Genomic DNA, 22484 nt, shown 5'->3' with positions numbered 1-22484 from the left:
GTAGAAGCAGGGCTTAATTTGTAAAGGAACAGTCAGTTTCACCATTTCTTCTATCCAGTTAAAAACTTCAATCATTATACAGGGAGTCACATTTGATGTATCACTAGATTTTTTCACACAGATCTCTAAGGTAGTGCTTAGGCCTTATCTAGATGTCGGCTTAGGCTTTATCTAGAAGTCAGTTTTCTAAAACCTTTGACACATTTACTCATTTTGAGCCATCTTGAGTACTGTAATTCTTTGCTTTATAGTCTCCCATTTTATCAGACTAGAACCCTTCAATTTGTACAAAACACAGCTGCAAAACTAATTTTTGGAAAGCATAAACATGATAATGTCTCCCCACTCATGCAGGACCTTCACTGGCTTCAAATCTCACTGTTCATACTCTTCAAAATAGGTTGCCTAGTTTTTAAGGCCCTCCAATGAGGTATGCCCCTGTACCTTTCTTGTCTCATCACTCCTCATTGTCCTGCTTGTGCACTTTGGCAGTCCCAACAAGAATTGCTAGTTCTACCATCACCAAGAGAAATCCAACTTGAAAGCATAAAGAAACAGTTTTTCCTTTTTTGGGTCTGATCCTATGGAACACTTTTCTGCTGATTGTTCGGTTGGAAAAGGACTATCTTAACTTTCGAAAGGTCTTAAAAGCTTTCTCTTTTCAGTCTTGATAGTTCTTACTGTGGTTTTTATTTAATGGTAGTCTCCTTTTAAGAAAGAATTGTTGACTGTCTGGATATACATTATTGTGAAGGAGTGGCCCTGCTTCCCTTCCTTAACCTGTGCTGGACCATCTTAAATCCCTACAGAGAAAGAGAGCTCTGTGGGTGGGATTCTGCTGGGGCAGGATAAGATTGTGAGCCCAGTTGAGATCAGGAGGCCCTGCATCTCCAGGAGCATCTGACCGTCTCTGGAAGTTTTTGTTCTGAGTGCACTGCAAAAGTAGGCAGTTTACAGTTATATTGCTTTGCTGATTACACTAATAAAAATTGAAGTTGCATGAAGAAAAACTGGAGTCACTGTGATTCCTGCTCCAGCCTTTAAAGATTTCACTCTGCTATCCTATATATGGTGTCAGTTTGGGATTTTCTCTAAACAAGTCACAGAGAAAACCCAAATCTCCAAGGGAAGACAAGAAAGTGGAAAAGTTTATTGTGTGTGTGTGCCCTACCTAAGGAAATATATTTCAGACAGAAGAAAAGTGTTTCTATAGGTGCAGAGCACAGACGTTGTGAAGAACTCTGGCTCAGAGAGGGGCACATAAAATGTTTTCCTTTAAATAGAACCTGGTCTTTGGGGCCTATAGGGAAGAATAGGCTCAGGTTTATAGCAGGTAAGGGGAAAAGCTCTGCTTGCGTGAGTCAATTGAATTAAATAAGTAAATGGCTGGAAAAGCAGGACTTTTTTTTCCCTTTTTTTAACCTTTTCAAAGAAAAAAAAGAGAGCAGAGACAAACCGTGTAAAAATAGGGCATGGTCCCTACAGAGACTGAAGCTGCCAGAGTGTGTGTGTGTGTGTGTGTGTGCTCAGGGTGTGGCCTCCCGCAGCAAGCTTTAGCTCTGCACTAAGCACAAGAATTAAGCTGAGTGGAAGCATGACTGAAAGGAGTATGCATGAGTTATGTAGACTGCTGATCCTGAGGGTGGAAGACTCTGCTGTCATGGTTGAGGTTGATGGTGTAAAAGTGTAGTCGTGTATTTGACCAGGTCAGCAAGCTCTCAGATGCATCCTCAGGGGTGAAATACAGGTACAGTTCCCTCCTCCCAACCAGATCTCCCACAGGGGATAGGGGTCCACAACCCATAAAGAGGGGAGGCAAAGATAATAAAAACAAGAATATGCTTCACTTCCAATATATATTAACTTATCTACCATAATTGTCACTCCATAAGACGGAATTTTTTCCCCCCAAAATGGGGGGAAAATATCTGTGCGTCTTATGGAGCGAATATAAAAAATATTTAATTAACTATAACCCCCCACCCTCCTGACCCCCCCAAGACTTGCCAAAAGTCCCTGGTGGTCCAGCGGGGGTCCTAGGAGCAATCTTCCCCTCTCGGGCATTTGGCTGCCAGTAATCAAAATGATGCTGGTGGCCCTTTGCCCTTACCATGTGGGGCCAACCAATGGCACCGGTAGCCCCTGTCACATGGTAAGGACAAAGGGCCACCAGCACCATTTTAATTACTGGCAGTCGACGGCCCAAGAGCAGGAGATTGCTCCCGGGACCCCCGCTGGACCACCAGGGACTTTTGGCAAGTCTTGGGGGGGTCAGGAGGGTGGGGGGTTGTAGCTAATTAAATCTGAAGAGTTGGGGTGAGGTTTGTTTGTTTTTTTTCACAAAATATCATGATAAAAGTTTTCTGATTCGGGGAGTTGACCAAATTGGCCCTCCCCAGACCTGAAAACAAAATGGGGACGAAAAAAAATTGTATGCACACCCTAATGCCAGAAACAGACGCTCCATAAGACGCAGAGACGCGTGGGAACAGAGCAGGTTTAGCACACCATTTTTTAAAATTTCCCCCCTCTGAACCCTAGGTGCGTCTTATGGTCAGGTGCGTCTTATGGAATGAAAAATATGGTATTTTATTTTAAATACTTACAACAATACTATGGTTTTTCATCAATAAAAATGTGCACATACATAAGAGAATTTTAATTGTCTCTAATTTACATAAACATGCTCCAATATCATTAATAATATTTCTTTCTTTTTCATATATTTTCCCCAGAGAATTTACTACACTAATCAAGCAAGGAAATACAAAACAACTATCAATTCATTGGCACTTGTCAGATAAGTATTTTCTTATAAACTATTTTTGTTATTATGTTACTTTTAAGAAATGAATGTTCGATTTCTTATTCCTATAACTATTAAGAATTGATTTTTGTGTTCTTTATTTTTTTGTTTTCAGGTCCAGACCAATTCTCATTTTTGGATTCAGGTAAGTAATTTTTATGCTTTATATATAGTCTTTTCTTTTTGTCTTTCCTATTCTTATACTTTCTCTTTCTTTTATCTCTAATAACTCGATGCTAGTGAGTTTATAAGCTCAGGCCTGGCTATGGTTACTAAAGTTCTTTTCTTTATAATGAAAACTTCTGTCGGTGCTGGCCAGTTCTTCTTCCTTCGCCTTCTCGCTCCTCTTATTTATTTATTTATTTTTTATTTTTATATACCGATGTTCCTGTATAATATACATATCACACCGGTTTACAAGGAAGAAACTGTCGCCTCGTGGGCGGTTTACATTGAAACAATTAACAATTAACAAAAACATGAAGGCACATAGAGGAACTTAGTGGAGTTTACAGAGAACAATCATGATTAATTAATTAAATTTCAATAACAAACTCTTCAGGAACTTATGTACAGAAGGGGCTGGGGGTCAAAGACTATGCTGATATTGTAATTCTTCCTGCTCTTAGCTCTCCGGGAATGCTTGTGTGAAAAAGTCTTTAGTTTCTTTTTGAATGTACTATGGCAAAGTTCAAGGCGAAGGTCTGGAGGTAGCGAATTCCAGAGTGTAGGGCCCGCTGTGGATAGTGCGCGTTTCCTCAGGGAGGTTTTTGCCAGCTGGGTGATTAGCATATTCTTGTACGCACTTCTAGTCGGTTTCTTGGAGATGTGTAGCTGGAGTTGAAAAGTTAAGTTGAGAGGAGAGATGTTATGTAGGGCCTTGTGTATCATCATAATGGTTTTGAAGTGAATCCTGTATTTAATCAGTAGCCAATGGAGGTGCTGGAGGATAGGGGTGATATGATCCCTTTTTTTGGTGTTTGTGAGAATTCTGGCCGTGGTGTTCAGGACCATCTGAAGTGGTTTGGTGGTGCAAGCGGGAAGGCCCAGAAGGAGAGAATTGCAGTAGTCCAGTTTCGGGAGTATGATGGATTGTAGAACCAGGCGGAAGTCTCTGTAGAGTAGTGGTGGCTTTAGTTTCTTTAATACTTGTAATTTAAAGAAACATTCTTTTGTGGTGTTATTTACGAACTTGTTGAGGCTGAGTCTGTTGTCTAGAAGTACACCCAGGTCTCTTACTTGTGGTGAAGTGAGGTTCATGGAGATGTCAGGACATTGGCTAGCAGTAGGAGAGGTGGGTGGGACATAATTTTCAGGAGCTATAAGGAGGATTTCGGTTTTGTTTGTGTTTAAAACCAGGTTGATGCTGGCGAGTAGGTTGTTGATTGCTGAGAGGCAATTATTCCAATATGACATGGTTTTGTGTAGAGATTCCGCTATAGGGATTAGAATTTGTATGTCATCCGCGTATAGGAAGTGTATTAGCTTGAGGTTGGTAAGTAAATGACAGAGCGGGAGAATATAGATATTGAAAAGAGTGGGTGAAAGGGATGATCCTTGCGGTACCCCCATCTTGGATTCAATGGGGTGAGACTGCTGTTTATCTTGACCTTGTAAGATCTGTTCTCGAGAAACGATTTGAACCAGTTGAACGCTGATCCTGTGATGCCAATGTCGGTTAGACGCTGAAGGAGGCACGAGTGGTTCACGGTGTCAAACGCTGAGGAGAGATCCAGAAGTGCGAGGAGGCAAGGTTGGCCTTTTTCCAGATTAAAGATAATAGTGTCTAATAGTGAGGCTAATAGCGATTTGGTGTTCCGGGTCTTACGGAAACCGAATTGGTTTGTGGTGAGGATGTTGTTTTTGTCAAGGAATTCTGAAAGTTGTCTGTTTACAATTTTCTCCATAATTTTGGCAATCATTGGAAGGTTTGCTATGGGTCTGAAGTTAGCTGGGTCTGTGGTGGGAAGGTTGGGTTTTTTGAGGAGAGGCTTGAGCATTGCCAACTTGAGTTGGTTAGGGACTTGGCCTTGAGCGAGAGAGCAGTTAATGATGTCTGCAACGGGTTTAGCAATGATATTAGGGATCGAGCTCAGCAGATTGGAAGGAATGTGATCTAAAGGATGAGACGATGGTTTTATCTTCTTAAGGATGTTCTCTATTTCTAAGGTGGACGTGGGCTCAAAGGTGTCGAGCGCTGCTGGGGTTGTGTTAGGTTGTTGAGCGGTTGGGTGCAATGATTGAGAACTGTAGGTGATTAATTTGGGTGCGGAGATGGCCCCTTGAGGGGGGCGACGAGTGTGGTGATTTTTTTGTCAAAGAAGTCTGCCAGTTCGTTGGCTTTGTTGAGAGCTTGTTCATCTGGTATGATGGGCGTGGATGGTTTAGTGAGGGCTGATACATAAGAGAAAAGGGCTCTTGAGTCGAATATGAAGTGGTGTATCTTTTTGGAGAAGAATTCTTTCTTGGTTTTGTTGATGTTGTTTCTATATGAGTTAAGGCATGATTTGTAGGTAAGGAGGGTTGTTGAAGATGGGCTTTTCCGCCATTTGTGTTCCTTACCTCTGAGCTCCTGTTTGCATGACTTCAGCTCCGGGGTGAACCAAGGTTTCCTGTTGTCTTTGTCTGGAATAAGAGATTTTGTCGTCATGGGGCACGCTTGATCTACAACCTTGTTGGTGATGTTGATCCATGATGATGTGGCCGAGTTGGCGTCCGAAAGGTCCAGATGCACTAGTTCCTTGGCAAGATGTTTGCTGAGGCGATCTCCGGTGCACTGTTTCCTGACAGATATTGTAATTGATTGTGTTGTTTGTGGAGGGTGCTCCTTGATCTCTAGCACAGAGGAAATGATTCGGTGGTCTGTCCATGGTACCGGTAGGCAGGTTGGGATGGTGTGGGGCGATATTCCTTCATTTATGAAGATAAGGTCTAACGTATGACCTGCTTTGTGGGTGGGCTCTTTCACAATTAGTCTAAAGCCCATATGGCTGAGAGAGGAGAGTAGAGTTTTGCAGTTGGTAGAGCGAGGTTGGACATCCATGTGAAGGTTGAAGTCTCCCATCAGGATGGCTGGTTTTCCGGTGTTAAGGTGTTTTGCTGTTAATTCAATGATAGGGGATGGGTCTGCTTCCAGTAATCCAGGAGGAGCATAAATTAATCCGATTGCCAGATGTTTTGAGTTGAATAGAGCAAATTCGATATTTGCTAGGTTATTGGAAGCCTGCAAGGTCAGACCTAGCCCTTTTTTGGCTGCAAGGAGGAGCCCTCCTCCTCTTTTTTTGAGTCTGGGAATAGAGAGGAAGTCGTAGGCCTGAATGGGAAGCTGATTTATTAGGACTTATGGCTTCAGCTTCTTCTTCAACCTACTAACCTATGCTTTAAATAAATCAAGAAAGAAAAACTCTCTCCCTCAACCCGCTCCAGAATCTTCCGCAAACTATTCAGCATGTTCCATGGATGTAAGTGTCCTCATTGTCTTATTGAAACTGTATTATTTCTAGCTAAAGAAAATGAAAGAATAATTGAAATAGCCCTACATTTTATTTCCATGAAAGAACAGTTCTCTGGGTTATAACTCAGTATCTCACTCTTTCTCTCTTCCTTATTATAACTTGTGAGTTCCCTCAGTATGGCTTATTAATAAAGGTGTGGGTATAGGCATTATCCCAGGACAAGCAGGATGCTAGTCCTCACATATGGGTGACATCAGTAATGGAGCCCTATGTACGGAAAACTTCTGTAAAAGTTTCTATGAAACTTTTGACTGGCACCAGTGTGCCTACTGAGCATGCCCAGCATGCTATGATATTCCCTGCCACAGGGGTCTCCCTTTAGTCTTCTTTTTTCCGCGAAGCAGTTAGCCTCGCGGTTATTGGGAGTCCTGTGGGATTCTCCACAATTTTCCTCACGGAAAACTTTCAAAAAAACTTCAACCGCAAAGGGTCTCCCTTAGTTTAGTCATCGCGGTGAGTTTTTACCGTTCTCGCGGTTCCGTTCCGTTTTTTGGTTAAAAACATTTTTACCTGAGTCTTAGGCCGTCGACGGCTGTCCGGCCACAAAATGGCTACAGGTTTTAAAAAATGCCCAAAATGCGCGAGAAATATGTCTATCACAGACCCACACCAGGACTGTGTACTTTGCCTTGGTGAGGGTCATGAGGTGAAAAATTGTCCCTTATGCGCTACGATGACCTCGAAAGGTCGACGTCTACGGCTGGACAAAATGGAGCAGCTATTCAAGATTCAACTAGTTACTGCTCCATCTACTTCCAAACAATCGTCTCCGGCTGGATCGATTAGAAAAGTAGTATTGAAAAAACGTCACTCAGGTGAGTCGGGAGACGCTCCATTTTCCTCCCCCTCACCATCGTCCAAGGCCTCAACATCGGGCAGTGAGAAAGCCCGCGAAAAAGACAAACATCACCATCGGCATCGTAGGCCGCATACGGCATCACCTACCCCGATAGCCGGTGAGCCATCGACAGATGACGGGGCACCGTCCAAGAAACCCCGGCTCAAAGGTAAGGCTTCCGAGCCATCGACAAGGCGATCCTCGCCGATTCCGGCGGAAGGAACCGTACCTCCTCAGGGCTCTGAGGTTGTACTGATGTCGCCACCACCGCCTCCCCCCATGGGTGCTCTGTTCACACCATCCATGCGGGCGGAACTTGACGTTTATATACGCCAAGCGGTTCAGGATGCCTTTGTGGAAGCGATGCCACGACCGACTACTCCTCTCCTGCCATCGACACCGGCCTTCATACCATCGCCGATTCCATCGCCAGTACACGCGATGCCGATGCCGAGGAAATCACCATCAACGATGCCGTCGGTTCCAGGACTGGTACCATCCAGGGCGCAACCAGCGGTGCCTTTGATGTCGATGCCCCAGATTCCATCGATGCCAATGCGGCCATCGACCTCGATGGCACAGCCGGTACCATCTCATGATACGTCCATTTTTCAACCTCTGATGGAAAAATTGGACTCACTTATATACGCTCTTTCCTCTGCACCTCAACATCCAGGTTCTGATCTCCATCAGGAACCGTTACCAGGCCCCTCAGGTGTCATACCACCCATCAGGCCACAAACACCACTCTCTGACACTCCTTTTAAGCCTTCTAGGCCTATAGAACATCCTCTGGACTCTAGTGACTCAGAATATTCATCAGGGGAAGATATCCTCTCTGAGCCCTCACCACCAGAGGATAGAAGAAAATCACCACCGGAGGATCTTTCCTTCTCGAATTTTATAAAGGAAATGTCTGAAACAATTCCCTTCTCCCTCCTTTCAGAGATAGACAGCAGACAAAAAACTTTGGAAGTTCTCCAATTCGTAGATCCTCCTAAGGAAATTCTTGCCATTCCAGTCCATGAGGTCCTACAAGAATTGATGTACAGAATGTGGGAGCACCCTGGGTCTGTGGCAGCGGTCAATAAGCGTGCTGATGCCACTTATCTGGTACAGCCCATCCCAGGGTTTCAAAAAACACAATTACCGCATCAGTCAGTGGTGGTCGAGTCGGCCCAAAAGAAGGCCAAGAGGTTAAAACAGCATGCCTCTACACCTCCTGGTAAGGATAACCGGTTCCTGGACAATCTAGGAAGAAAAATATTCCAAGCTGCCATGCTGGTATCTAGAATAAATTCTTACCAGCTCTTTATGAATCAGTACCAGCGAGACCTGTGGAAACAGGTAGAAACACTGTCACACCAGTTACCTGACCAGTTTCAGGACGGATTACTAAAACTCGTGCACAAAGGCCTGGAGGCGGGTAAACACGAGGTTCGAGCAACATATGATTCCTTTGAAACAGCCTCCCGACTGTCAGCGTCAGGAATCACAGCCAGAAGATGGGCCTGGTTGAAATCATCGGAGCTGAGACCAGAGGTACAAGAGCGCTTGGCAGACTTGCCTTGCCTTGGAGAAAACCTCTTTGGGGATAAAGTTAAAGAGGCGGTGGCGACAATTAAGGATCACACTGAGACCCTTACACAACTATCTCAGCTGCCGCAAGAAGTACACCAACCTTCTAGGAGGCTTCCAAGAAGAGAACCAAGGAAACCATATTACCGCCCTCGGCGGTATTATCCCCCAGCAGCCAGACCCAGACAGCAAAGGCCTACTCAAAGGTCACAACCTCGCCAGAGACCTGCCAGACCTCAACAGCCTCCACCTGCAGCGTCCACGTCTGGATTTTGAAATCCAACCAGAGAGCATGAGTCATTCCAAAAATCCTTGCCCACAATTACCTGTCGGAGGCCGAATTTCTCATTTCCATCAAAATTGGAACTCCATCACGACAGATCAATGGGTACTCTCAATTGTATCTCAAGGGTACCACTTGGATTTCCTCACTGTACCAAACGACAATCCTCCTATCCCATCTTGGACAGTGTCTTATCATTACACAATTCTACAAGTAGAATTATCCACCCTACTGACTGCCAAGGCCATAGAAAAAGTTCCCAGGCCTCAGTGGGGCAGAGGATTCTACTCCCGATATTTCCTCATTCCAAAGAAAACCGGGGGCCTACGCCCAATCCTAGATCTCAGAAATCTCAACAAATTTCTAAAGAAAGAAAAATTCAGGATGGTGTCATTAGGCACCATGCTACCTCTTCTTCAAAAAGGAGATTGGCTCTGCTCTCTGGATCTTCAAGACGCTTATGCTCACATTCCCATTTTTCCTCCTCATCGACAGTACCTGCGATTTCTGGTGGAAGGTCAGCACTTCCAATATCGAGTACTGCCTTTCGGCCTAGCCTCAGCACCTCGAGTGTTCACAAAGTGTCTTGCAGTAGCGGTGGCACATCTTCACAAGCAAAGAGTACATGTGTTTCCCTACTTGGACGATTGGCTAATCAGAAGTCAAACACAAAACGGTGCTCTCACTTCTCTCCATCTCACAATGCAGTTACTTCACTCCTTGGGGTTTCTCATCAACTACGAGAAATCCCATCTCACACCATCTCACCAGTTACAGTTCATAGGTGCAGATCTCAATACTATCACAGCAAAAGCTTTTCTTCCAAGAGACCGTGCTCAGGCACTCGTCCTCTTAGCACAATCAGTTCGCAATCAATCTCGAGTTACAGCTCATCAGTGCCTCACCCTACTCGGACACATGGCCTCAACAGTTCATGTAACTCCCATGGCCAGACTGACCATGCGCCTACCGCAATGGACACTCAAATCTCAATGGATTCAAGCCATTCAACCATTGTCCACTCCCATTCGTATCACACCAGATCTAAGATCATCTCTTCTCTGGTGGACATCCGTAATCAACTTGCTCAAAGGCCTGCCTTTTCAGCAACCAGTTCCACAAGTGACTTTAACAACAGATGCATCCACCTTGGGGTGGGGTGCGCACATTGCTCACTTAAAGACGCAAGGCACGTGGACAAAACAAGAAGCCTCTTTTCAAATAAACTTCCTGGAGCTTCGAGCTATACGCTATGCTCTACATGCGTTCAAGGACTGCCTTTCACACAGGACTGTTCTGATCCAAACGGACAACACAGTAGCCATGTGGTACATCAACAAGCAGGGTGGTACGGGCTCGTACCTCCTTTGCCAGGAAGCAGCTCAAATATGGGACTGGGCCCTAGCACACTCAATTCTACTACGGGCCACCTACCTAGCAGGCATCCACAACACAGTAGCGGATCGCCTCAGCCGCCACTTTCAACCACACGAGTGGTCCCTCGACCCAGCGATAGCAACCAAGATATTTCAACGCTGGGGTCAACCAACAATAGATCTCTTTGCGTCACCTCTGAACTACAAAGTGAACAATTACTGCTCTTTCCTCTTCCGGCAGAACAACTTACCAAAGGACGCGTTTGCTCGCCATTGGAACTCAGGCCTGTTATACGCGTATCCACCAATACCGCTCATAACCAAAACATTAGTAAAGCTACAACAGGACAAGGGGTCCATGATACTCATAGCCCCATATTGGCCTCGACAAGTATGGTTCCCCACACTGCTAGATCTCTCAGTCAGGGATCCCATTCGCCTGGGAGTAGCTCCCAATCTCATAACTCAGGAACAGGGTCAGTTGCGCCATCCCAACCTTCAATCCCTGTCCCTTACAGCATGGATGTTGAAAGCTTGATCTTGCAACCATTCAACCTTTCAACTAATATATCTCAGGTACTAATAGCTGCACGTAAACCTTCCACTAGAAAGAATTATTCCTACAAATGGAAAAGGTTTACTTTATGGTGCACTCAGAAAGATTTAGATCCTTTCACTTGCCCCACTACCACGCTACTAGATTACCTTTACCATCTCTCAGACTCTGGTCTTAAGACGTCATCTGTAAGGGTACACTTAAGTGCAATCTCAGCTTATCATAACAAGCTAGGTGATGCGCCTCTCTCCACACAGCCTCTCGTCAGTAAATTCATGAGAGGCCTAACTCACATTAAACCTCCAATTCATTCCCCAAGCATTCAATGGGACCTAAACGTAGTATTAACTAGGCTCATGCGTTCCCCATTTGAACCCATAAATACCTGTGACCTTAAGTACCTAACTTGGAAAACGGTCTTTCTTATAGCCATTACATCAGCTAGAAGGGTCAGTGAATTACAAGCACTAGTCACATACGAACCTTTTACAAAGTTCCTACATGACAGGGTAGTCCTCCGGACACATCCAAAGTTCCTTCCTAAAGTTGTCACGGAATTTCATTTGAACCAATCCATAGTTTTACCAACATTCTTTCCTAGGCCTCATTCCCATCAAGGTGAACGAGCCTTACACACTTTGGACTGTAAGCGTGCGTTATCCTTCTATTTAAACCGCACTACAGCCCAAAGAAAATCCAGTCAGCTGTTTGTATCCTATGATCCAAACAAACCAGGTAAAGCAGTGGGTAAGCATACTCTGTCAAACTGGCTTGCAGATTGCATTCAATTTTGTTATGGAAAAGCAGGCCTTACTCTTCAAGGGCGAGTAAAAGCACATTCAGTCAGAGCAATGTCAACCTCAGTAGCACACCTTCGCTCTGTACCTATTCTGGACATTTGTAAAGCAGCAACCTGGAGTTCTCTTCACACTTTTGCAGCTCACTACTGTCTAGACAAAGAAGGAAGACAAGATTCAGCCTATGGACAATCTGTCTTAAAGAACTTGTTTCCAGTATAATCCCAACTCCTTCTACGTCCAACCTGCTGTGATCTTCGGCTGATTCATTCCATCAACAATACTTCACTGTTGCTACATGACAAATTGACTCAGCCTCTAGCTTGCTAATCACCCATATGTGAGGACTAGCATCCTGCTTGTCCTGGGATAAAGCACAATTGCTTACCTTGTAATAGGTGTTATCCCAGGACAGCAGGATGTAGTCCTCACGAAACCCACCCGCCACCCCGCGGAGTTGGGTCCGATACGTTTTATTATTTTATTTTTGGCTAACGCTATTGCTACAAACCAAGACTAAAGGGAGACCCCTGTGGCAGGGAATATCATAGCATGCTGGGCATGCTCAGTAGGCACACTGGTGCCAGTCAAAAGTTTCATAGAAACTTTTACAGAAGTTTTCCGTACATAGGGCTCCATTACTGATGTCACCCATATGTGAGGACTACATCCTGCTGTCCTGGGATAACACCTATTACAAGGTAAGCAATTGTGCTGAATCTTTCCTTGAGACCATGGGCTTTCAAACAGGTCTATCCACTTGTTTTTCAGCTCAGTTATGGGTTATTTTAAATAGTGTTTCTCAGTGTTCCTCAATAACCAAACATGGAATTGACTTGAACAGGTTGGTGTTCAACATTCAAGATCGATAAGATCAACTCACACTCTCTTACTAACCCTTACTAATGATGTGCTAATACGCGGTACAGCAATTGAATTACAGTTTAAATTTTTCTGCCTAACGCCTGTTTATAGTCCCTTATCAGGAACCCACACTCATGACCATTCATACATGCACACTTTGCTCTTATTGGGCCAGATTTTCAAATCTACGCCCGATTTTATAACATGCGTGAGCAGCCGCACACATGTTATAAAATCCGGGGTCGGCGCACGCAAGGAGGTGCACACTTGTACCCTTGCGCGCGCCGAGCCCTAGGAGAGCCCCGAAATCGTAGCGGCCTCAGAGGGAACTTTCCTTCCACCCCCCCACCTTTCCCTATCTAACCAGCCCCCCAGCCCTACCTAAATCCCCCTCCCACCTTTACTTCATAAGTTGCTCCAGCCACGCCCTGCCTGGACCGCCCCACCCACACCCTGCCCCTTTTTTCGAGGCCCTGGGACATACGCGTATCCCGGGGCTTTATGCGCACCACCAGGCCTTTTAAAATAGGCCCGGCATGCGTAACCCCCCTATGCGCATAAATTCACCTGTATTTACACACGTAGGCTTTGAAAATCTGCCCCATTGTGAATTTCTTTCAGGAATTTGTTGCGTCCGTCGGTCGCAGACGACTGCGACTGCTCTGCCTTACCTCTTTTCTTCCCTTTTCCTCCTCCTTGGACAAGATGACTGCCTCCAGTGCCGAGTGCCAAGGCGACTCCAACTCAGCATGGGCGTTCCAGTCTGTCATGCTCTTTCCCATGGCCTCTTATGGCGCGCGCGCGCACGTTGTCTACACTCAAATACACATCATGGCGGGAACTTCGGGGGCGTCCCCACCACATGATGTCAATACATCCGGGTATTTAAAGCCTCAGTTTCACTACCACCATTGAGTTAGCAAGGACTTCAGTTTAGCTACTCTGACCGCTCTAAGCTGCACGCTTAGACGCCTCTCTACTCACTGGGCCTCGTTCCTCATGAAACTCTAGGCACCCGCTCCTCAGTGGTCTCTTGTTTCCAACCACCCTTCGGGGCCTCTACTAACTAGACAATCACTCCTCGGGTGTCTCTCCTTTTATTTCCAGGATCTTCTGGACTATCAGGTACTCGCTCCTCGAGGGCCTATCAGTCTGTGTATCCTGCACCACGGACCTTTGGTCCTACCATCTCTATTGCCAGGAAGACGTCTGCACTACGCTCCTGTGAGTACCTCTACTATCCGGTGCTCCTACTCCACCCACCAGGCTCGGCTTTACCTGCACTGCGGGTTCCCGCCTATCGTGAACATCTGGGTGAGACTTCTACATCTGAGACTGTCAGATCGTATCGGCATCTCGTGGACTTCAGTGCCTTGACTTCCTGCTTCATACCATCTATCTTCAGCAGTACAATAAAGCCTTCCACCTACTACGTGTCTGCTATCTGTGTTTAGCCTATTACTGTGGTTCCCCACGGGGCCCCTCCCCATGGTAGGAGTCATCTCCACTGCAACCAAGGGTCCACACAATGCCACAAACACAACAGAATTATAGTGTTTCTTCACTTTTACTAGGCCCTGAGGTCAGAGGACTTCAACAGTACCTCTGCTCTCTTAGACTTCAGGCTTACTATTGCTGAATTCTATAACTGACTTTAGGTTTTCTAAGCTTAGAATATCTCTGCTCTTGCTGATGTCATCTTAGGAAGTAGGACTTGGGATAGTCTATTAGGTATCTTTAGCTTTTGCTTGTGAGGCAAATTCTATTTGGATTTATCATTTTTACTTTTAGAAAAATTTTGGTAACTTTCTTATTACTTATGATGATCTTTATTTTTCATTTAAATCCTGCGCTGCAGCTTAAAATTGTTACATCGAGTTGTTTTAGTGTGCCCATGGGCCTCAGCCTGACCCCAGATGGACCCAGGACCGAACCGAGGGTTGGCGACTTGTCCAAGGATGGCAGAGACACGGTCTTACCCTCTGTCGGGCCTGCAAGCTCCCAGTGCCAACAACAAGATGATATTGGTAGGTGAACGGTCTTCCGACCGTTCCGAGCCCTTTCGGACCTGCCGCTTGGATCAGCATAGAGCAGCAGGCCGGCCTGAGGATGAGGGCAGACGGAGGCCTTGACACGAAGACATGACACCAAGGTTGATGCGATGGCATCACAGACGAGGGTTGAAGCGAAGATATGACACCAGGGCTGTTGAAGACATGACACCAAGGCTGATGCAATGGAATCAGAGGCAAGACAAGGAACTTGACGAAGTCCAGACGAGACGAGAAGCTGGGCAGGTAGACAATGGCACTGTCTCTCAGGGCGCCCTACTCAGCACACCTTCACGGGCGGACCCAATGGGCTGGTCGCGGACCACCCTGTCCCACTATGCGCCCTACAGCCCAAGGAGGCTCGTCACGGACCACGAGGAGAGCGGGACAAGCGCAGGGCAGAATCCAGCCGAGGCAGAATTTCGACGACAGAGCCAGATGTCATCCGAAGCACCACAAAGGCTGGCAGGACAAGGCAGCTCAGGAGCACAGGACACCAGTCCACTGCCGGCATCTCCCATGATGAAGCTGCATCACCCGGAGATCCACGGCCGGCAGAACAGAAGGCTCCGGAGCAAGAACGAACACCAAGGAGGGCTAGAATACCAGGAAGCGAGACATTAGGAGATGAGACACCAGGACACCTGGATGGGGACCTCAGACAATAAAGACATGGCATAATGAGAAGACAAGACGAGACGAGGAGCTCCACGAAGAAGACAGAAGACCTGACGGAGCTCTGGCAGGCAGGAGCCTCCAGACTGAAGTCACTCAGATGCAAGGCAATGAGGAAATGCAGGAACAGCCCTTTTATAGGGCTGAAGCAGGAAACAGTCACTAGGTGGGGCCAGGACATATCCGGCCGTGGGCCCTTTAAATTCAGAAGAGAGGTGCGGCCGCGCGCCTAGGAGGAAGGAAGCAGGACTGTGCAGGACCGTGGACAGCAGTCCTGCACTGACGTTGAAGATGCTGACAGGGCTGGGCCTGGAGGCAAGCCCCGAAGACAGCAGCGGCTCCAGCCGCTGCAGGAGGCCCCGAGGGCGGCTCCAGCGGCCAATCGAGCTCGGGAATGCGGCCTCCTGCCACAAAAATGATAATGGCAGCGGCGGCGGCTTCCAGCCGCGAAGAAAGGCAGAAAAGTCTGTGGCTCCAGCCGCGGTGAGGAAGGCAAGGTGAACGGCCTCTGGGCCCTGTGATGAAGGCAAGTCCGCGGCTCCAGCCGCACGGGAAGGCCCGACTTTGGCGGCGTCCGGCCACGTCGGGAGCAGCATGGGGGGAAGGTGAGTGCCTGCTCGTGAGGATTAGCTCCTCGGGCAGTGTTCATAACAAAAATAGTACATCTGCGCCTGACCCATCACTGTTCCCTAAGGAAGCTGTTGTCAAGGCTCCATGATTATGGCTTCACTTTGTCATCTGGTTACTATGGGAATCCCTGTTTTTTTAAGATGTTATGGAGTGGACCATCCTAATTAGGGGTGTTCGGTTGGAACCAAGTTACTTTAAAATTAATTTCTCTGCTATTTTTATGCCCTTAAAATTCTTCTAGGTCTATTAAAAATATTCCTTATATTTATTCCTGACTTTTCCTATGTTTTTAATTCTTTAAATATCCATATGATTTGCGCGATTACCATTAATATTTTTGCCATAAAAACTATTAACTTTGAATTTCCACTAATGTAGGTGTCCCTGATATTTTGGCCAGTATTTATTTTTATTTTTAAAAGCTGTTCTTTATTTTTTAAAGATATTTTTGCCCCTGAATGAGCATGGATCCCATCGGTGTAATTTGCATATTTAAAACACCATCGAGGGTTGGGATGTTAGTGTCAGACAGGTGGCCAGAGTCCCCTTATCTGACCACCAACATTGTTTCCCTTCAATTTTATTTAATTTTCTTTATTTCTCCTGAAGTTGCTGGCCCCCCTAAAAAAACCCATGGGTACCAGTTGATGTCATCAGTGTCGTCAGTGGGTCCATAGCCTACTCAGCAGTTGCATTGGGATCATCCCTTAGGCCCTCCAACATTAATCGCAGCATTTTTTTATTTTAAAATTAAATTCATGGCAGCGGCAGCAGTGGCAGCACTCACCCAAGCAGCAGGGTCCAGCGGAGGCAGTGATCCCGGCCATCACAGAGGCACCAGTGACCAACAATCTGCAGCTCTCCCATGGCTCTATTTGCAGGAGGAGGAGACTGCTGGTAGCAGTAGCAATTTCAGTTATAGCTGACCGCTGCCGGTCAGCTGATTCCTCCCACTCCAGCTTCATGACCTCTCTCTTTTTCTTCCGATGCTCGGGGTCCACTGAGTCATGGCTCCTCTTCCTCCCCTCCGGCAATAGCCATGGCATAACGCATGGCCCGATGTCAGTGGCAATCTGACGCCTGGCTTCAGGCCCTTCCCTCTCTTCTCCTCAACATCATGGCTCGGCTCACACTGGGAGGGACTTCACCTCTTGTGCTGGCTCCTCCTCCCTCCTGAACACTCTGCCTCTCACTTCTGGCTTGCTCTTCGCCATCGCATATGGCTTCCCTGTCAGGCATGCTCTCTCTCTCCTCACTTTCCCACCATGGATTCCTTGCATCACCGGCCCCCCTTGAAGACCTCAGCTCTTGACACCAGTGCTGCCTGACACAGCCCAGCTTGTCTCTCAGCAGAGCCTAATTTGGGGTTTTTTTTTAAATATTGGTTGTTTCCCCTCTGCACTGTCTTCTAAAATTGAAAGGGGGAAATCACTGGTATTCATCACAGCTCCTGTCTCTCACATGGGCTCAGCCTCACCTTCCACTGCAGTTGCTGTGGATCACTAAATTTTCCAGCCCTGGGACCCTTCATTTATTTATTTATTATGCCCTATTTACAGTTAATTCAGAGTCTATTGGAAGGGAAGAGGCAGCTACAAAAAAGTGTTGTGACGGACCAGGCTTCTTCAGTGCATGCCTGGAAGGACTGGAAAGCAAAAACAGTTCTCCTAAATCCCTACCTGCAGAAAAAAACTAGGAATGGATCCAGTACAAGTGGAAGCAGGGAGAGCACAGCAGCAAACTTAGTCAAATGACTGCAGTGCTACTCTTCTGAGATATTCCAATCCAGAGACAGCTGAAAGCAGCAACTGGGCTGAAGTCAAAACAAACCATGAGTGGCAAGAGCCCACAGAGGAGAATACAATTGAGCAGCAGGAGTGCCAGAGGAATGATCCTGCAGTGACTGAGTCTGAGATACCAGAAAAATCATGGTGGAGCTGAATAGCCTTATTTGGTCATTTGGAAGAGGCAACAAAGAGTGCCCAGAAGGGGGCAGTACAGAATAGCCTCTGGGATGCAGCACTGATTTATCTATGGAAGGCAGAGTACAGGAGTCAGACAGGGGCACAGCAGAGAGCGCTGAGAGAGGAGCAGCAGAGAGCCCTGTGGAAGGCACTGTAGAGTAGAGATGTGAATCGGAACCGGAATCTGATCTGTTCTGGTTCCGATCCAAATCTTAAAATTTTTATCGCCCAGCCCGATTTGAGTTTTGATTATCGGCTGTGCCCGATCCGATAATCAAAAAACCCTCCCCCACCCTCCCGAACCCCCAAAAAAGGTTTTAAAATTACCTGGTGGTCCAGCGGGAGCGCGGGGAGCGATCTCCCGCTCTCAGGCCATCAGCTGCGTTAATAAAAATGGCGCCGATGGCCCTTTGCCCTTACCATGTGACAGAGCAAAGGTAGGGCCAGCGCCATTTTGAATACTGGCAATACGGCCTGAGTGCAGCAGATCGCTCCCGGACCCCCGCTGGACTCCCAGGGACTTTTGGCCAGCTTGGGGGGGCCTCCTGACCCCCCCCAAGCTGGCCAAAAGTCCCTGGGGGTCCAGCGGGGGTCCGGGAGCGACCTCCTGCACTCGGGCCGTATTGCCAGTATTCAAAATGGCGCCAACGCCATTTTCAGTACTGGCAGGCATAGCCTTTGCCTTCACTATGTCACAGGGGCCGGCCGTCGGCCCCTGTGACATAGTGAGGGCAAAGGTAGCGTGGGTGCCATTTTGAATACTGGCAATACGGTCCGAGTGCAGGAGGTCGCTCCCGGACCCCTGCTGGACTTTTGGCAAGTCTTGTGGGGGTCAGAAGATCCCCCCAAGCTGGCCAAAGGTCCCTGGGGGTGCAACGCTGGCCATCCAGTGCTCCTACCATGTGACAGGGGCCGGCCAATGGCACGGATACCCTATCCCATGGTAAGGGCAAAGGGCCATCGGCGCCATTATTATTAGTGGCAGCCGATGGCCCGAGAGCGGGAGATCACTCCCCGAGCCCCCCGCTGGACCACCAGGTAATTTTAAAAGGTTTTTGGGGGTCGGGAGGGTGGGGGAGGCTAAGGGGGTCATTTTAAAGGGTCTGGTGGGTTTTTTTTTTTATCGGGCCATCGGCGCCATTTATATTAGTGGCAGCCAAAATGGCGCCGATGGCCCGAGAGCGGGAGATCGCGCTGGGACCCCCCCCCCACTGGACCACCAGGTAATTTAAAACATTTTGGGGGGTTCGGGAGGGTGGGGGATTTGTTTTAAAGGGTCGGGGTGGGTTTAGGGGTTGTTTTGGTGTGCCGGTTTTCCCACCCTCCCCCGATTTACGATTTTTCACGATAAATCGGGGGAATTTCTATTGTATCGTGACTCTAACGATTTTTGACGATTTAAAAAATATCTGATGATTTTTTTAAATCGTCAAAAAACGAATCACATCCCTACTGTAGAGTGTCCAAACACAACCACTGCAGAGTGGCCAGAGGGAGGTGCTACAGGTGGAGATGACACAGAAGAGCCAGAAAATGTCATGGCAACAGTTGAAACAAAGTAGGAGCCTGAAGGAGAGACAAGGTTTGAAGCAGTGGAAAAGAAGCAACCACAGGAACTCCTAAGAAAAGTCCAGAGACTTCATCCTGGGAACCCAGAGCAAAAATGTAACTCAGTTAAAGGACTGGGGGTAGAGAATGAGCAAAGGGGACAGTGGGTGGTGGTGATACTGTTGTCTGGGGTAACCCTAAAGAGAGGGGCAGAGACTGACCCTAGAACCACAACCCTGAGCTTAGCTGCCGTGAGGCCAGATGAAGGGGAGTGGGGATTGGAGGTACTTCCCTGGATAGGATCCAGAGGGACTGAAAACACTCAGACCAATGGATCCAAGCTGAGGGGGAGGGTATGAGAAGGAGTGGACCTATTTAATCTGTGCTGGACCAGGCATCCAGCCTGGTCTACCTTAAATCCCTACAGAGGAAGAGAGCTCTGTGGGTGGGATCCTGCTGGAGAAGGATAAGAGTGTGAGCACAGTTGGGATCAGGGGGCCTTGTGTCTCCAGGAGCAGGAGCGCCTGACTCTCTTTGGAAGTTTGTGCTGTGAGTATACTGCAGAGGTAGGTAGTCTATAGTTATTTTATTTTGCTGATTATACTAATAAAAGTTGAAGTTGATGAAGAAAAGCTAGAGTCAGAATGAATCCTCCTCCAGCCTATAAAGATTTTACCTGGCTATCTTACAATTATATTTTGTTTTGTTTTGTTGTTTTTGTTAGTTTTATTTTCACTCATTTAATTTTGCTTTTATATTATTTACTAATTTTATTTGTTTTATTCTATGTTTGATTTAACTAGCAGATAAACTTGATTTTTATGCATTTTATGTATTTTAGTAAATAATCTCAATATGGTTATAAATGTACATTGCTTTGATTAATTTTTATGACATTACGATCAATAAAATAAACTAATAATAATTTTCAGATTCAACAGGCAGAGCAGCAGGAGTGTTCTGTTCGCTGCCTCTCCTCTCGGCAATCTGCAGGAAAGAGGGGGATAAGGAGACAGAGCAGAGAGCAATCACTCTGCTCCTATTGTTCTGTCCCTTCTCGAAGCAGACACTAGAGCACGTAGAACAGACACAAAAAGGGTTTGAATTAACACAAGTTTGAAACTTTTGAGAAGTACTGACAATTGTCAAGGCTTCGACCCTGGTTACTGTGCTACTATTCACAAGTTTCAAACTTGTGCTAATTTAACTCCTTTTTGTGACTGTTACCTAGAGCTTAATTTCTGGTGGAATGACCTAGAATAGAGTTCTGTCACCCTTTTTCTGGGACCTGAGAAGATGGAGTAGGGCCAGTGATGTAAATCAGCTCTGGTGAGCAAAGAGCAGTTGGAGGCTGAACACTGGAAGGGGCTGGGGATGGAGGATCAATAGAAGAGGGAGAGAGCTCCTGGCCCCAACCCGTTGCACAAGTCATACCTGGCCATGACCCCGCTCTTCACCTCCTCTCCTGTTCAATGGCTCTACTTCCTATTTGTCTACAAATTAAGCCTTGGGTAGTAGCCAATGGGTATCTCTCTGATTCATTCTCTGTTCCCTATGGAGGTCAATATTCAAAGTCATTAAGCTAAATGGAAAGATTTTTAATATTGGGCCACTTATCTGGCTAGAATTTAGCTGGATAAATCAATCCATCACATTGCACCATAAGACAGAAGCAATGGCAACACCAGGAGAAGGAAAATGTAAGAGGACAGAATTGCACCAAAGAGCAAGATGGAGAATGTTAACCATGTTTGAAGGAATGGATTTGGATTTTATTACTTGCCTTTCCAAATCCAAGTTCAAAGCAAGTTACATTTCAGATACAAAGTGGTGGGAAGGAAGCAAAGAGGAAAGCAATAACACTGGAATGAGATGAGATGGAGAAGGAGGGGAAGATGAGTACTGGGTTGAGAGGGCAAGGGAGGCAGGTTAAGAAGAAGATGGTGGCATCAGAGGAGAAAGACATAGAGGGGGAGGAAAACAACACAGGGAGAGAAAGTAGAGGCAATTAGTGGATGTTAGGGATGTTCAGGAGCATGGGAACACACTGAGTGCATGCACCTTGTCCTGTGATTCTTCCTTATTCTTGTAATCATTTTACTTGAAAGGAAATGCATGCTGAGGAGAGGATGAAAAGCATGCACATTTCAGATTGAGTATCATGGATCTAGCTCCACCCCTCATCTTACTTCCTGCCTCACATTTGAAGTTCAGTGCTCTAAAGTCTATGTTTATCTAGGTCCAGCAGGAGGTAACAGGATCTAACAGGAGAAGGAGGCCACTCAGATTTTAAGCTAAACAGTTCATGCAGCTCCAGTTGGGATGTCTTAAACATCACAGGAAGTGAGGATAGTGTGTAAAGCTGAGTGGGTTCATTGTGTCATACATAACAAGGAACACTGTATAGTAGTGAGTGGAGTTGGGAGGTCCAATTAATAGAGCATGGAGGTGGACTTTATTTGGGGCACACAACCAAGCCTTACATTACAGACTGTTGTCTTAGGGCCTGATTTTAAAAAGCATTTACTTGAGTAAAACTAGGTTTTACTCAAGTAAATGCACTTTACTTAAGTAAGTAAACTTTTGAAAATTGCTACAATATATGCCATTAAATTGTCCATATTATTTACTTGAGTAAGTTCACTTTACTTGAGTAAATGGCTTTTGAAAACTGCTATGCTAGTATGTTACATTTACACACATAATGTCTTTGAAAATTACCCCCTTAGTATAATACACTAGCCATAACCTACCAAAGGTGGGTATTTATAGAACACAGCATTGTTAGGTTCAATGGGTGAAGTGCTTTGAACATCTGCATCTCTTGCATTAACAAGGCGAATGTACAGCTCTGCACTTTCCACCTATGGAAAAAAAGTGAAAACAATTGATTTTATTTATGGTTTTTATATGATGCCTCACATTTAAAAAAATAGACATAAGTTGAGAGTAAACCAGTATATAAAAATGCAATTAACTATCAGGAAAACCAAGTTGGAATAG

General features: G+C 46.2%; 1 protein-coding gene across 4 annotated transcripts in view; it reads right to left on the bottom strand.

The window, feature by feature from the left end:
- The window catches only part of LOC115092041 (coiled-coil domain-containing protein 17-like), a 430820-nt gene that overhangs the window by 57195 nt on the left and 351141 nt on the right, over window positions 1-22484 (bottom strand). For all 4 annotated transcript variants that reach the window (XM_029602511.1, XM_029602533.1, XM_029602526.1 and 1 more), the window contains one exon: window positions 22235-22345. In XM_029602511.1, coding sequence (XP_029458371.1) covers window positions 22235-22345 — 111 coding nt within the window. The remainder of the gene's footprint in view (window positions 1-22234; window positions 22346-22484) is intronic.

The sequence above is a fragment of the Rhinatrema bivittatum genome, chromosome 1, assembly GCF_901001135.1.
Source record: "Rhinatrema bivittatum chromosome 1, aRhiBiv1.1, whole genome shotgun sequence".
Classification (NCBI taxonomy): domain Eukaryota; kingdom Metazoa; phylum Chordata; class Amphibia; order Gymnophiona; family Rhinatrematidae; genus Rhinatrema; species Rhinatrema bivittatum.
The sequence above is the reverse complement of the archived record's forward strand: the minus strand, read 5'-3'. Positions and strand labels throughout refer to the sequence as shown.